We start from the raw sequence: 15,759 nt of genomic DNA, 5'->3' as shown, positions 1-15,759 counted from the left end.
ATTTAACTCATTTCATTTCATGCACCACATGTTGATAAAGAAAACTCTTTTAACTATTCTAATGAAAGAATCTGAAAGCAGCACGATAAATATTTTTGGGATTCTTCAAATGAGGAAATTCTTATAATTCTGATGGAATATCTAAAGGTTAAGAGGATGAAACGATATTTAAAGGAATGAAACCTAATTACAAAATGAAGAGTGAAAGTCTTCACTTGATTGATGTTTGAATATCTCAAATTTATTATGATACCATTTGGAAGGAAAGAGTGTGTAGAATATGTTAGTACTTCCCCTTATATAATACTGTCCCAACTTTGACTCTAGTTCACAAGTCGCAATCAATTTTCATTGGACCTTAAGATTAATTAAAGATCAATTAATTAATAATAATTAGGTAAACTTAACCAAACTAACGTAGAATAAAAAATAAAAAATCTAAAAGCTACTCCATGGAACTATAGATGAACAAGATAAAAGTCTAAAAGCTGCTCGGGATCGATTCCTGCCGCCTTGAGCAAATCCCGATTTACCTCCCTGCAGGGTCTTGGGGTGGGTTCTGTGGGGCGTGGGGATTAGTCCCGGCTGTGATGCATCCCAGGATAACCTGGTAGATGCCGGTTGGGGACACCCGGACGTTATCCAAAAAAAAAAGATAAAAGTCAAAATCACATTTTGATCGCTAATGGAATCCTCGACTCTCAAGCGTTTGACAGCTATTCTTAAGTTGTACTATTAGAAGTTCACAAATATAAATAATGGTTATTGCTCATTCTTTATTAATGCATCTAACATGAAATATAAACAAATAATAATAATAATAATAATTATTATTATTATTATTATTATTATTATTATTATTCCTTATTTGATCCTTATTATGAATTTATAAAAAATTCTATTTTATCATTAAATTCATGATAATAACATGTTTTTTTTTTATATATATTTAAATACAATTTATCAAATTCTTTTCTTATGACTAATAAGCATTTCTTAAACCATACACAACCCTAGCTTTTAGTTAGGGAGCTATTAATAGGGCATTGCAACACCCAACCCAACCCAACCCAACCCAAGTGTTCAGCCTAACATTTAAGTGGAAAAACAACCACATTTACATCCCTGTTTGTCGGTCCGTTTCTTCATAGGAGAATCAACTGCTTATTACTGTTATTACTGTGTTTCTTTGTTTTCCGATCAACAGAATTTATATACCAGCTCCAAGAAAAATTTATAGAAGTCCAAACTCATGAGATATATGAAGCTGCGATTCCTTTGCACTAAAACAAAATCTCTGCCGCTGCAATACTTATGTTTCAATCGGGCTCTTATATTAAATTAAAAAAATGTTTGTGCCAGAAAAGTTATTCAATTGATTCCAGTTAGCGCTGGCTGCTGGATTTGCAATATGCGGTTACATTACAAATGCATTACCAAGTTCACTTGGAAGAAATGGAGAACAACAGTGTTACAGCCAGGGAGCAGCAGACAGCAGTCGAAGATATAAAAGCAAGCAGGCATCTATAGCCCCCCCGTATAACATACACACACTAGTTGGCACCTACCATATTCCAAATACTTAAATACCACTTCTGAAGAAGCCACATTCCACGACCACCAGGGCTATTCATCATCTTCATCTGCAGTAGGAAGTAAATATTAATATGGTTAGCACAATTCAGTCTCAGTATTTGTCAAATTCAATGAACAAGCTAAGAATTTGGACCAAATGACGACTCCTAAGCAAAAGCTAAGACCTACCATTGGTAATATGGGTCATATAGTCATCGGACACACAATACGCGGGTGACATGGCTTTGTTTATTTTCTTTTTTATAAATTAATTACTTTTTTTTTAGTTGTCTTTTTAGTTGTACAAAATAAATTCATTAGGACACGAAGTGAAGGAATAGAGTCGGAGAGGACAAGAAGTCCTCAAGAAAGAAAACCAAATAAGAATATAAAATAAATAAAAATAACAAATATCTAACACTATTAATTCAAAATACCATCTCCTTTGACTCCAATCCTCGTGCCACCAACCAGAACAATAACTGCTCTTTATAATACCTTTCTCAAAACTGGAATCCGCCCCAACCCCATCACGAGTAAATACATGAGAATGTTCTGCGAAACCCAAGCTTGAAGCACAATTATACTTCTCATGAAATTCAGCCAAAAACAAACAATTATCACAAAGAACTCAATCAATTTCATCCCCCTCATCTGACTCATATCCCCATTTCTTCACCAAATTCAAACTACCCTCAAGCTCCTCTCCCCAAAGCTTCTTGTGTTGATTGAGTTTCTACAAGAGAAAAAACTGCTATCTGCTGCCTTCATAAAACTTTGTCAGTGTGCACCTCAGAATTAGGGATTCTTGTTCAAAATTTTCTGGCATTTCAAAACCCTATTTCATCATCCTTACCAGACCCAGCACTACGCCTCACTTTGACCATTGCACGAGTGCTCTGAACCCCAACTCTACTTTCAAGAATTGCAACATTTGCTGAATGATACTGCACTTGGACATTAATAGTGTTTTCACCAGCAAATTGCCAAAGAATTTTCTCTGTTAGAATAATATTTTCTTGGTTAATACAGGCCCTTGCCAATCCCTGAACTCTCCTCATCTGAATACTTTCCGCTCTCAGGGACAGACTTTTCTTTCCCTTTTCTACTGCTGAAGCTGTCAGCGACTCTAATCATTCTCCGATCCGAGACTGACCATTAATGCCCTTATCTTTTTGAATATTTGCCACTACACATATTTTGAAATTTGAAAAGGGATTGCAAGAGTATTGCTCAACTGGTGAGTGCCTGCTTGAGCATTTCTGGGCTCAACCATCTCTACATTCAATTCAGAACAGGCCTCCACATAGTTGGATGAAATTTAGAAAAGAAGGGAGAGCAATAGTATTGTTCAACTGGCACGTGCCTGCTTGAGCATTCTGGGCTTGACCATCTATATACGACGCAGAAGAGGCCTCCACATAGTTGACTGAGCCTTCTTTACACCAACAAAGCCTTTGCTTTGGCCTGTTTGTTAAAAGACAGCTGCGGGCCCAACTGGTAATTAAGCTGACCGTTAAAGCTTGATATATATCGTTGACCCCAAAACCGAATAGCTTAAGCTTTTAGGTAAACTAACATGCTATAAGAGCTGGTTACCAGGAGGTCCTAGGTTCAAGTCTTGTTACCCATGTTTATTGTGTGGTGTTTAAAAAATGATTGTGTTCCCTGGGTGTTATTTATTGTCTTATTCTCTCTCCACATGCTGTCAGGCTGCACATGTGGGGGTCAAAGCTTGATATACATTGTTGGTCACAACCTAATAGCTTAAACTTTTAGTAAGTAGTAATCTAACATGGACATTCCTCTTACAACCCAAATGCTAGACTAGATACCATGATTGTCAAAACATCTCAGCCACTCCACCCCAACATCATTCCCATGCCTACTCCACAAACAAAACCCTACTGTGTCTCTGGAACACCCTTTGCACCACCCGAATGATGGTCCTTCACTGTTCACATACTGATATCATCTGCTCTGCCTGCAGAACTCCACATCTCACAGACTTTTCCGGTCAGCCAAGACAACCTCATTACAGGACAGATAATTTTGCTGTAAACCAGCCATCAACTCCCTCACTAGAATCTATTGCCACAACTAGAAATCAAGTTCATGCACAAAGCTTCTCTCGCCATTTGCTTTAAGCCAACTAGGTATAAACACGGAAAACAATTTTTAATTCTAGCCCACACCTAACTCCAGAAAATTTCCCATCTTCGCGGATCTAATCACCACCCAATAGATCATCTTCCCAAATCTTATGCTTCAAAAACATCATCCCAGCCTTACAAAAATCTTTCACACAATGTTTTAAAAGGATCAATCAAGGATCGCCTAAAGCAAGGCATGCCTAAATCGCCTTGAGCATTAATCTAAAATGCCAAGTCCTTAAAAGGCCAATGCATTACATGCTAAGGCTTATGCACTTGTACCAAAAGCACACCTTTTGAGCCTTTTTAGTTGAGGCTCACACATTTTGGCTGTGCGATTCTATAGATAGATTTAGCTAGAAAATTTTAACTCCATATTTATATAAAAGGAATGTCATAATATAAGTTAATTTCTAAATCTCTTGAACCTCAACATTTTCGAAATAATTGAGAGTTGTATCTTATATTTTGAAAATAATTTGAACTTTATAATGTCATAACTATCTCCTATCATGATTTACATAAAAAATTCAAGCATAGTAGTCAAAAGAGTGAGGCACAGTGGGGCAATGAGGCTAGGGCCTCATTCCTCTTGAGGCGATGCGACCTTCAAGAGTCGCTGGTAGGTGCACTGAAGCGCACTGATGCTCCAGGCACATTGAGTTGCACCTTAAAATTTTTTAACCTGTTAAGAAAGAAACGTGGACAGAACCAGCCCTAGCCCTTCATCTACGAGCCTTCGACTCGAACCAGCAGGATTCATCTTCAACCCTTCGAACCAGCAGAAGCCCTTCATCTTTGACCCTTCAAACCAGCACAAGCCTTTCGTCTTCAAGCCTTCCAACCAGCATGAGTCCTTTGTCTTCGAGGTTCGAGTCTTCATGAGTCGTCAGACTGCTTCGAAGTTCAAACTAGTAAGTCTTCTTCTTCAGTTCTTCCGGTGCCTGCTGCGTGCTGCCTGCTGCGTGCTGCCTGCTGCTTCTTATAATATTAACTTGCATTAAGCCACTAAGTTAATATTATATAATATGCAATTAATTATGTAGTTTAACACAAGTTTATAATGAATATACAACATTTTTTACTGAATTTAGCTGCTGTTTTGTAATTTTGTTTCTACTGATGAGTGATGACTGATGATTGAGGAGGATTTTTAGATTTTACACTTTGAAATCTTTTATATACTCTTTTCTTTTGATATTGAACCATGTTGATGCTTTTGGGCCTTCAGCCTGGTAATTTCACTGCATTTCCAATTTTGGTATTGAATATTTTGGCATTTTAAATTCTAATATTACTATTAATGTGTTCATATATTACCCACCAAACAGGCATTGTACACAATTTTAATAATTGTGCACCTCACTTCTGTGAGGCGCGCACCTACGCCTCGTCCCTTGCTCCTCCGCTCCAAGTACCCTTCATGCTCAAGGTGCCTTGCGCCTTTTGACTACTATGAATCCAAGTTGCAATTTTTGAACAGCCAACAAGTATACAAATTATTTTAGATCTTTCTTTAATATTATATTTATGATTTTCTTTTTTTTTCTTTATTTTTAAAATATATGTAATTTATTTACATATTTTGATCTAAAAATAAAATTCACAAAAGGCCTACTCCCCAACGCCTAAAGGCTTATGCCATGCCTCTTAAGAGTTGATACACCTTGCCTTACGCCCTCACCATTTAAAAAGTTGCTTCAGGGAACCATTCTGCTGCCGCTAAAGAAATTCTCACCCACCAATTACAAATCAGATTATGCTCAAGCAAGAAAATAAAATCCCCTCCCCTACCTTGTCCAGATTAGGTGTTTTGCACAAATTACATGTTCAAACTAGTTAATGTAGTCATCCAAAACAATGAACAGCCAGAGATCAATGATAGAGGGTCGCAAAAGTCTCTTTCTCTGCTCCTGTAGCTTCCGTCACCACACAACTCCGTCATGGCTTTCATAGGCCATGGCAGAAAAAGCTTTCACATGATCAGTTCAGATTAAAGGGAATTCTTTCTATCTCAGACAAGACAAATTATTTCTGTATATTGACCAGATTAGTTATGTATTATTTGCGCAAAACCACAAATAATACATAATAAAATACCTATGAAAAAAAAGAATTATCCATATTGATCAGTCAAAACCAAGGGGAACATCATCCTGAATTTTATTTTGGCGGGTTTCTACAAATACTTCTCCATTCTCATTTCATTGCATCATATTAAGACCACTACCATTGTAACAGTTCTGCACGTGAGAAAAATATTACACACATTTCTGGAAGAGTGAAAGCAGAAAAAGCTCATTTCAACCACTAAATAGGACCAAAACTTCTATAAAGGAGCTATTTCCATGCCAAAACCCATTTCAAACATCAGAAGTCCAACATTAAAATCACATTTTCGGCACACTTCATATACAATTAAAAAAAGCAAAAGCACAACTTCTTCTACATAACAAACACACATTAGACATGACAGAAACTACAATATAAAACTTTTCTATGATTCTTTTATTAAAAATATAATAATTTTCTATAATTATATATAAAAACAGACTACTCTCTGCAGGGTAAACCACATGCTTCACATAACTTACACTCCATATCTCTTCAAAAACTACACCAAGACCCCACAAGGCTCAGCACTCATTCAACAAAGACCCCTTCCCTTAATATATGATGAATAAAATACAAATTAATAATAATATTTTTCTACTTTTGATTAAAATATACCACTTTTACCCTTTGTGGCAATAAATTGAAATTTAAATCATCAAAGCAGAAGGAAACCTTATTCAATCTTACATCAAGTAGTGTCACGAGCTGAACACTTTACACCTTGTGAAAGGTCGTGCAGCACTACTTATAACACTGGTGCTTAACTAGTCAGCCGAAAGTATCCCACCCCATTTTACTATATAGACAAATCCTTAACCATCAAATATAAAGTAAAACAGAAGCAGTGCAAGTAGACAAGAGTCGCATAATAAATTGTAAAACAACGCAATTCATTATTAACACCTTCGTAGGCAACGTGTGTTTAGTGAAAGTGGCCAATAGGCTAAACACATTTACGAAGCTAGTGAGTTTTACCATGTTTGATGAACACTCACCCTCTCCTAAAAAATTTTTTACACTATTCAAGGTCTGACACCAAGAAATATAAAACTGACCGAGGATTCATACTCCCATTTTACACTAAGGGATTATCCTACTCAAAGGATAAAACCTACACTACTGCCTACATGAGAGTCACCCATCTCTGGTACACAGGGAAAACGGTCATAGGCAAGCATAATGTCTTGAACAAGCTTGGCCCACCACAAGAAGGCACGTGCAACATGCCAGTGAGTCTTATGCGCTATTTGATCACTGCTGTTTAGTTGTGCAAAAATATGATATTTTAGGGGTTGTTTGGTATCATTTCTATTTTATGCTTTTTGTTTTTGTATTAGGAAGAAACAGATCATAACAACACATTTGTTTACATCACTATTTTTCCAATTTCAGTTGTTTTTGGAAACCTGACAGAACACTTTATTATTCAAAATTAAGTTCCATGGCTTAATTCATTCATTTTATACATTATTTTATATTAGAATTACAATTAAATGACCAAGTAAATTTTTTTAAATACAATTAAAATAAAAAAGAACAGCTAAATTTTTAAAATTTTGAAAAAAAAAATTAATTACTCAATTAAATCTATTTTCACTATTTTGCAACTGCCACGTGCAACAAAATTGTTCTTGTAGCATTAAAAAAAATGAGTTTTGAAATATAATAATATAGTAATAGTTGCAATAATTTCTATCTTATTATAAAATTTTTTATTTTTATTCTTTTGTGCATTTATTATTTTAATCATACCTTTTAATTGTTATTTGATTTAGGGAAAAATGAGCACTTGTTCAATTAAGTTTTCAAATTAAATTCGATGGATTAAATCATTCATTTTATACATTAATTTTTATTAGAATTAAAATTAAATGACCATGTAATTTTTTTTAAAATACAATTAAAATAAAAATAACCATTAAATTTCTAAAATTTTGAAAAAAGAAATAATAATAATTACTCAATTAAAAAATATTTTCACTATTTTGCAACTGCCATGTGCAACAAGAACGTTCTTGCAGCATTAAAAAAGTGAGTTTTGAAATATAATAATTTAGCAATAGTTATAAAAAAAATTTATTTTATCATAACATTTTTAATCTATATTCTTTCATGTATTTATTATTTTAATCATATCTTTTAATTGTTATTTGATTCAAACGAAAAATGAGCATTTGTTCAATTAAGCTTTTAATTTGTTTTAGTTTTAGGAGTATTAACCAAATAGGTTGCTTGTTTTTTAGTTTTTAGTTTTTGTTTCTAGTTCTCACTTTCATAATATTTGACAATGATACCAAACAGCCCCTTAACTTCTCCATGCTTACTTGCACTTGGCCAAAAAGGGCAAAATCATGCCCCATTAATTATGGAGGTTGCAGTTCAAAAGCATGTGGACAAATACTATATGACTATAGACAAGAAAGAATTATATACAACCAATATGAGATTTCAACCACATACAACAAAAGATCATCAATGCCACTATTGTTTGCAGCCATAACATTATAAAAACAAAGTTTTTATTCTCTTTTTCAATTAACTCGAATCAATAAAATATTGCTAATTAATTGAAGAGAAGGTATATGATTGACTTTATTTTTACATCAATATTGTCAACATTTTTAATTAAATTGATTGGTTGTTAGTTTGATTATTGAAACATGATGGGTTTCGCTGTGGTTATGAAAAAACTCAGGGTGTCTCAGAGTAATTTACCCTCATTTGTATATAAATAAAATTTTTTAAATTGTAAACAACTTCTGAAAATAAATAAGGGCTGCATCTATATTTGGGTGCACAGAGGGCAAAGAAAGAAGCACAGAAAAAATATAATGACATGTACCACAATATAAAATCACAGAACTAAGAGAAAGGCCGAGTGAAATCCAAACAGCTCCCCAGAATGAGTAAATAGTCACCCCAATATTGTTGAAATTTCAATTCAAGCCTTAAAATCATACAATTCTATGATCTAATACTGAAATAGCAATCTGATTTTCCCTATAAATTTAATCATGAGATCAAAAACAATCCTACACATGTCATAGAATTTTAAGTCTATAAAATGAATTTCTTATTTTTCCATTGAGCCTTGTTTATTATTTTTATTTAGCGTGACGTCACATTACTTCAACAAATCAAAACAATGCATGTCTCAAAGATGAAGGAAAAATCCTACACTAACAAAAGCTTAAGCTTTGACAACAAGATAGAAAGAAACCCTCCTAGCCTTGCTTTGGCCTGGGCATACTTTGTCAATATCTGCTTTCCTCTATTTTACGATTCTATTTTGGGCTTGGTTAAGGAGAAGGAAAACCCTCCAGGTAAGTCACAGCTAGGCCAACTTAATAGGCAGGCCCAAAATTTAATCTCTATTGGTTCTAATATCCCGGTTGAATGTCAAGTCTCCAATCAGAATGAAGCCCATGGCCCCTTTTAAAACCTTTGAGTTGGCGGAACCTTATCTACCTTCAAAGCAAAAGCAAGTTGCAACTGTCAGTGTTTCGCTCAACTTCAAATCAGATCGATAGTGATCAAGAGGAAAGAAGTTGCTGTTCTGAAAACAAAAGAGAGAGAGAGGTGAAATTATAAAGCTTGGTTTCTAAAATTCAATTAATATTCTAGAGGGAGATTTTTCTCCAGTTCACGAGGGTAATGTTAGTGAGCAGGGTTTTAGGGATGAAATAGGGGATGCTTCGTCTAAGAACCATAATTTTTGTGAGGATGAATGAAATTCAGGGTTTTGTTGTTGGTTCAGAGTGAAATTCAGCTGATAATTCAGATAATTTGGAGGAGTCATGCAGTTAACGTTCGCCATAAGGAATTGCAAATGAATTTCAAAATGAACAAACATCTCGAAGTAAATCGAGATTCTTCCGGTGAGAAACAAAAATAAAATAAAATAAAATAAAATCGTATAAGAGATTGAAAAGCTGTTCTAAATATAATGGAGGAGCCAATTGGTGAGAGGGCTGATACTTGTACGGATAGAAAGAGATTGGGGGATGTCCCGGATGATAATGGTGTAAGCAGTAGCAATTTTGAATGTGATAGGGGTTTACAATTGGATCAAACTAGGAATAAGCATGGATACTCTTCCAACTCTTCTTCTGATCACCTCAGAGACCTATCATATGCGCCACCTCCTCTAGAAGGTTGGATGGAATCAATAATTTTGAGGATGATGTTCCTAATGAAGAGCAAAAGGTAAGAGATGGAATTCTGCCCAACCCAGTTAAACTAATTTCTGGGAAGGACCTTCAAACTCATTTTTGTTGGATAACTAGGGCCTCAATTTTTTCTGATCATGGAGGAAATGAAGTTAGCATGATGGTGGTAAATCTAAGGTGAAGAAGGGTCCAAGGGAATTAGCTAATTTGAAGTGTTCAGTAAACTATGATGAGATGGGCTTAAGAGGGGTTTTCTTGGCAATTTTTATTATATATTCTTTTTTTTTCTTTTTTCTTTTTTTTCTTTTTTTTGCTTTTTCTATATTTTCCTTTTGAGGTTTTACTATCATCTCTCTGATAATATATTCTATCCCTTACTATATAACAACAACAACAAAACCTTCTTAAGTCCCACTAGGTGGAGTTGGCTATATGAATCATTTTCTGCCAATTTATGCTATCATAGACCATTTCTTTTGATAGATTTAGGGATATTAAATCTTTACTCACTATTTCCTCCCAAGTTATTTTAGGTCTACCTCTACCCCTTCTACTGCCCCCCATAGTAGCTAACTCACTTTTCCTCACTAACACACTATGTGGCCTACGTTGCAAGTGTCCATATCATCTGAATCATCCCTCTGTTATCTTATCTTCTATAGGAGCTAAACATAACTTATCACGAATATGTTCATTCCTTAATTTATCTTTCCATGTTATACTACTCATCCATCTAAGCATTCTCATCTCGACAACTTTTACTTTTTGAATATTCTGTTTCTTCATTACCCAACATTCTGATCCATATAGCATAACTGGTCTTATAGCTATCCTATAAAACTTCCTTTTTAATTTCAAGGGTATTCTACGATCACAGAGCACACTTGAAGCACTTCTCCATTTTACCCAACCTGCTTTATCTATCCCTTCCTATATCTTTTCTTTTATTAAAATAAATCCTTAATCCTCACCCAACAATCTTCTCATGAATCAAACGTTGTTATGTAATTTATTAGTTTTCACATGCACAATCTTCTCTAATTCTCTTAACTTCAATAGCAAGAACAGAAAATGCTTAAATTTTACTGTATAGAATTAGTTATATGAGTCTTGTTCACCATTTAATACTATGTGTGGTCCATAAAAATTTAACTTCGCAGCTAAACATCACGCGGAGTAATTTCATTTTCATAACCCTCATCCCATTTTAAGCAATGGCGTAAAATGGGCAATTGCCTTAATTTCTTAAAGGCTAGATTGACTATTTTAAGATTACTCAATTTAATCCCAAAGTTTCCCAATGATTTAAGGTAGGTTCCCAATTTTAACAAGGAGTAGCTCAAAGAAAGAGCTGTACCAACAAAGACATTAGTGGTGAGAGAACTCCAACAAGTGCTGCAATGTCAATTTATGAAATGAACAAAGCTGCTAGAGAGAAAATATCAAATTAAGGACAATAGGAGAAGACCAACTGAACACCAACGAATAAGAAAAATGAAAATTACTAAAGAATGTCAAAAAAAAAAAAAAAAAGCATACAAATAAATGATCAACCTCTTGTCAGGACAATTACAGCTAAAAATAGTCACTCATATCTATAAGAATATAAAGAACTTAGGTTTTAAAAATAAAGAACTTGTATTAAAACAAAACATACAGGTAATTAGTAAGGTCTAAAGAATAAAGATACTAGATACAAACAAGAACAATTCATTCCATGAAGATATTTTCAGTTTCAATCAAGAGAATGGGCTTACAGTCACTATTACAATAATCTAAAGGGCATGTCAGAGAAACAAAACACTTACGAGCCAATAAGTACAAATGTTAAAATGGATAAAAGCAGCAGGTATATATTTTTTTTTTCTGCAAAATTCTTTTCTGGATTGAGTTCTTTGCAAGTCAATATCAAGATTCTTATTGCAGATTCCATGTGATCTATGAATGAAGTGAACGGTTGAATTCAAAGTATTACCAAAGACAGGACTGGTGGTTCTTCCAACAATCTCCTAAGGGGAGTTCAACCATGGTCATTGCTGCCTCTGGCCGTGGGAAAGATGGGAACATATGGAGACACATGGGTTCAAAGGGAGGTTGTGCAACTGGTGTTGGCATTGGTAGGGTGTTGGTCATGGCAGTGCTCAAGTGTGCACTCATTGCTATAAGAGAACCAAATAGTTGATTGATGATGAAACTCTAGAGAAAACCATGCTGAGCCAACATGTCTTTTGTTGCTAGGTAATTCTGAAATGGAGTCAAATGTATTCTTCTAGAAAACCTAGCCATCCAACTCGTGGTGATGAGCACATCATCCATTGTGTCCAGAAGGCATTCAACAATCTGAAATGTATAGTCTAGCAACTTCAAACTCAGCCTTCCCAAGTGTCTAGTGCTGCTAGGAATTGTTTAGGTACTGCAAGGCTTCTATCCTCCTTGCCTTCCAATCCTTGGATTACTGATTATGGTGCCCCATCCAACATTACATGTATATTTGGTTTATTCCCATCCATGAAACTTGGCATTCACAACTCTAAAGTATCTTTAGCAGATGGTTTGATTACTCCTTTCTCTGGCTGTGGACATATCTTTTCTTTTACTTGTATTCCTCTTTCCTTTGTACCATGCATGCCTATGTTCTGCTTGAATATTGTTATTCCTGAGCAAGCTTACCTCTCAACTGCTCAATAACATTTTGTCCTTTTATGCTATTCAAGATATCCAAACAAAAATGACGAGTGGTAGAAGGCTTGAGAAGGATGGACAGTATCGTTTTGATGTTGGTGGTGGTAATTCTAGTTTTTTCTCCCTTGGTATCTTCCTGGGAGGTGTTTCTCTCAATTAGTGGCATGCTAAACTAGGACATCCCTCTCTCTAAAGGAGTAAAGGTTCACCAAGTTTTTTTTTTCTTTTTCTTTTTTCCAAATTTAAGACATCACTCATATTTGGTTTCGAGCATGATTAAGAAAAAATAGTAGTCCTTGCTCCCTTACTTGGGTAAATTTTGTAAATTTTTTTTTTTTTTCAATTCACTCAAATATTTTGGGCCCTTATAAAGTCAAGAACCAATATGGCTATCAGCATTTTGTGTCTTTAGTGGATATTTTTGCCGCATGATGTAGCTATATTTGTTAGTAGAAAGATCCTAATTCCTAAATGCATTCATCCAATTTTATAATAAAATAAAGAATCAATTTGGCATCAGTTTTAAGATTTCCATTAAGCTAATGATCTCAAATTTATTCAATATCAGATTCAATCTTCTCCACAGTCTACACTCCTTAATGGATGGGGTTGCCAAGCGGAAAAATATGCAATATTTTCTTAACTAAATCCATATTATTTGATATGAACGCTTCAAAAACATTTTGACTGATGTAGCCCTTACAGCCTGTTTTCTAATTAATAGAATGTTACCTAGGGTCATGGATACTAAAATTCTTTCCCCAGTTGTGTATCTAGATGCTCCTATCTTTCATACACTGCTTCAAGCAGTACGATTCACTTGTTTAGTCCATGCTCAAGCTTAACAAACTAGCCATAGCAAGTTGTCTCCTAGAACAGAGAATTTCATCCTTTTGGAGTATTCTAAGAAATTAGAACGGTTAAAAATGTTATGATCTCCAGCATATTAAACACTACGTAAATGTGACTTTCTTTTAGGAAACCTGTTATTTGTCTAGTGTCGATTATTTTGTCCATTACTTGCTATTACTTTTAATTACCATTGTCCTCTTGATTAAGGAAAAAACCAAAACCATCTTGGTTTTCCTAATTCAATAAGTTTGCATTGTTTGATCTATGGTGATTGAGCAAGCAAGTTTTCGGAAGCAAGCACTAGGTGCTCAATATAGGTTAATTTTTGTGGAATATAATACTTCGACATATTTGCAATTGCAGCCACATAGAACCCTCAAAAATATAACAGCCTTCCGTAATAACAAATCAAATATAAAAAGAAACAACACTACCGCATCTGAATATCAGAAATGAAACCGTTATCTTTACTGCTGCTATAAGATGAAATTAGAAGCACGCACAAACAGGGAGACAAACAAACAGAAAGGGACAGAAAGAAAGAAAAAGAGAACTAGGGATTTGTAAGTACCAAAGTAACGGCGTTCGTTGGCGGCTTTGGCCTTCTCAAGCATCTTGTCAAGGTCCTCTTGAAGCTTAGCATCCCATTTTACAAGCTGGTTCACGAACACTGCCCCAAGTCCCATACCCAGAACGTGCTCCCACGGATCTGAACACAAGAATTACTCATTGTGAATAGGATCAAACACCGAACCGAAACCCCAAAACTTTAGTTAATATGTGAAATCTGGAACAATAAATCCATTAGGAAATGAACATATCCGATGAAATGTGGAGAATTTCATGATAATAGGGTTTGATGAAGAAGAAGAAGAAGAAGAAGAAGAAGCAGAAGAAGAATACGCCTCATGTAGGGGAGTTTGCGGAGAGCATTGGAGTACATCTGGGTGCCAAATCCCAGTAGAGCTCCGATGAAGGTTGCACTCAACGGCATCTCGCTCCCTCAACTTCTCCGTCTCTTGTCGCAGGTTGGGATAGGCGAGCAGTTCTGTTATGTTCCAGAGGTCCTTCCTGAGTTCCTGCGAGTGGCAGTGGACTCGAGGTTGTAAACTTCTGTATGCTTTACCATGGGTTTAAAACCCGCCCGGACAAATCCGGTAAACCCATCGGGTTCATCCGACCCAAATGTGGTGCAATCCTCCAATCAGCATGGCAAAATAATATATATTTATATTAATAAAAATAATATTATAGTAATTTCACATAATTATTAGTCAAACAAATAAAGGCTGAAAATAAGAATTTTTTTCAGCCTAAGGATGAGCATAATTCGGTTAAAATTGAATTAACCAAGTAAATTCGGTAAGTTTGGTTTGATTAAATATTTATTTGATTTGGTTTGGTTTTGATTTTCATTAAATTTCAGTTTTTGGTTTTCGGTTCTGTTTTTGGGTTCGGTTAATCGAATAGTATAAATTAATAATAAATAATTCTATATATTATATGTTAAAATCTTTTATATTATGTATATACTAAACTTTTTATTTATTTTTTATATATTATATATATTAAAATTTTATATAATTATATATATTATTTATATTTTATAAAAAATAAAATATTAAATCAGTTAAAATCAATTAACCAATTTAACTGAAATTTGGTTCTGTCGGTTTTGAGTTCGATTAAATATAGAATTTCGATCGGCTCAATTAATAAGATTTTTTAACATAAATTTTTCGGTTAATTTAGATAATTTTTAACCGAATCAATCAAATACTCACCCTTCGAAAGGCCATAGAGGCTCCTATTTAGCACTATTGGTATGTTTTTTATTGTCATATATAATTCATCGCATTAATAAATTAAAAATTGCAATCAGTGAATGTAAGCCACTCAAAAAATAGTCTCCATAAAATTTTGTGTTCCATTCTTCCTTTTCTATATTACCACGTCTTTTTTTTTTAAATGCAAGGTTCGGGTTGACCTGCTTTTGACCCCAGGAAAATTGTATTAGTCTTGGTTTTTAGTTCTCGAATTTTGACCACAATAACCTAGTCACTAGTTCTATGTGAATAGATTATATTGATCCAGTTTGTCCCGATTTTAAAACATGGTCTCTTTTTTAAAATAACATTATTATAATTATATATATTAAAAGTTTTTGATCAATTGCAAAATATTTTTAAGATTGGGGTAACCTAGAAGGAGCT

The 15,759-nt window shown here is 34.5% G+C and overlaps 1 protein-coding gene across 1 annotated transcript; it reads right to left on the bottom strand.

Annotated features, from left to right (window-relative positions):
- Positions 1–1,315: 1,315 nt before the first annotated feature.
- Positions 1,316–14,735, bottom strand: LOC131160673 (uncharacterized). Its single transcript, XM_058116528.1, has 3 exons — positions 14,450–14,735; positions 14,118–14,255; positions 1,316–1,643 (listed from the first exon to the last, which is right to left on the bottom strand). The coding sequence occupies exons 1-3, from the start codon at positions 14,538–14,540 to the stop codon at positions 1,627–1,629; spliced, it is 246 nt and encodes an 81-aa protein (XP_057972511.1). The 5' UTR covers positions 14,541–14,735; the 3' UTR covers positions 1,316–1,626.
- Positions 14,736–15,759: the final 1,024 nt, after the last annotated feature.

This window comes from Malania oleifera, chromosome 7, assembly GCF_029873635.1.
Source record: "Malania oleifera isolate guangnan ecotype guangnan chromosome 7, ASM2987363v1, whole genome shotgun sequence".
NCBI classification, from domain to species: Eukaryota; Viridiplantae; Streptophyta; class Magnoliopsida; order Santalales; family Ximeniaceae; genus Malania; species Malania oleifera.
Note: the sequence above shows the minus strand (reverse complement) of the source record. Positions and strands in the feature narration are given on the sequence as shown.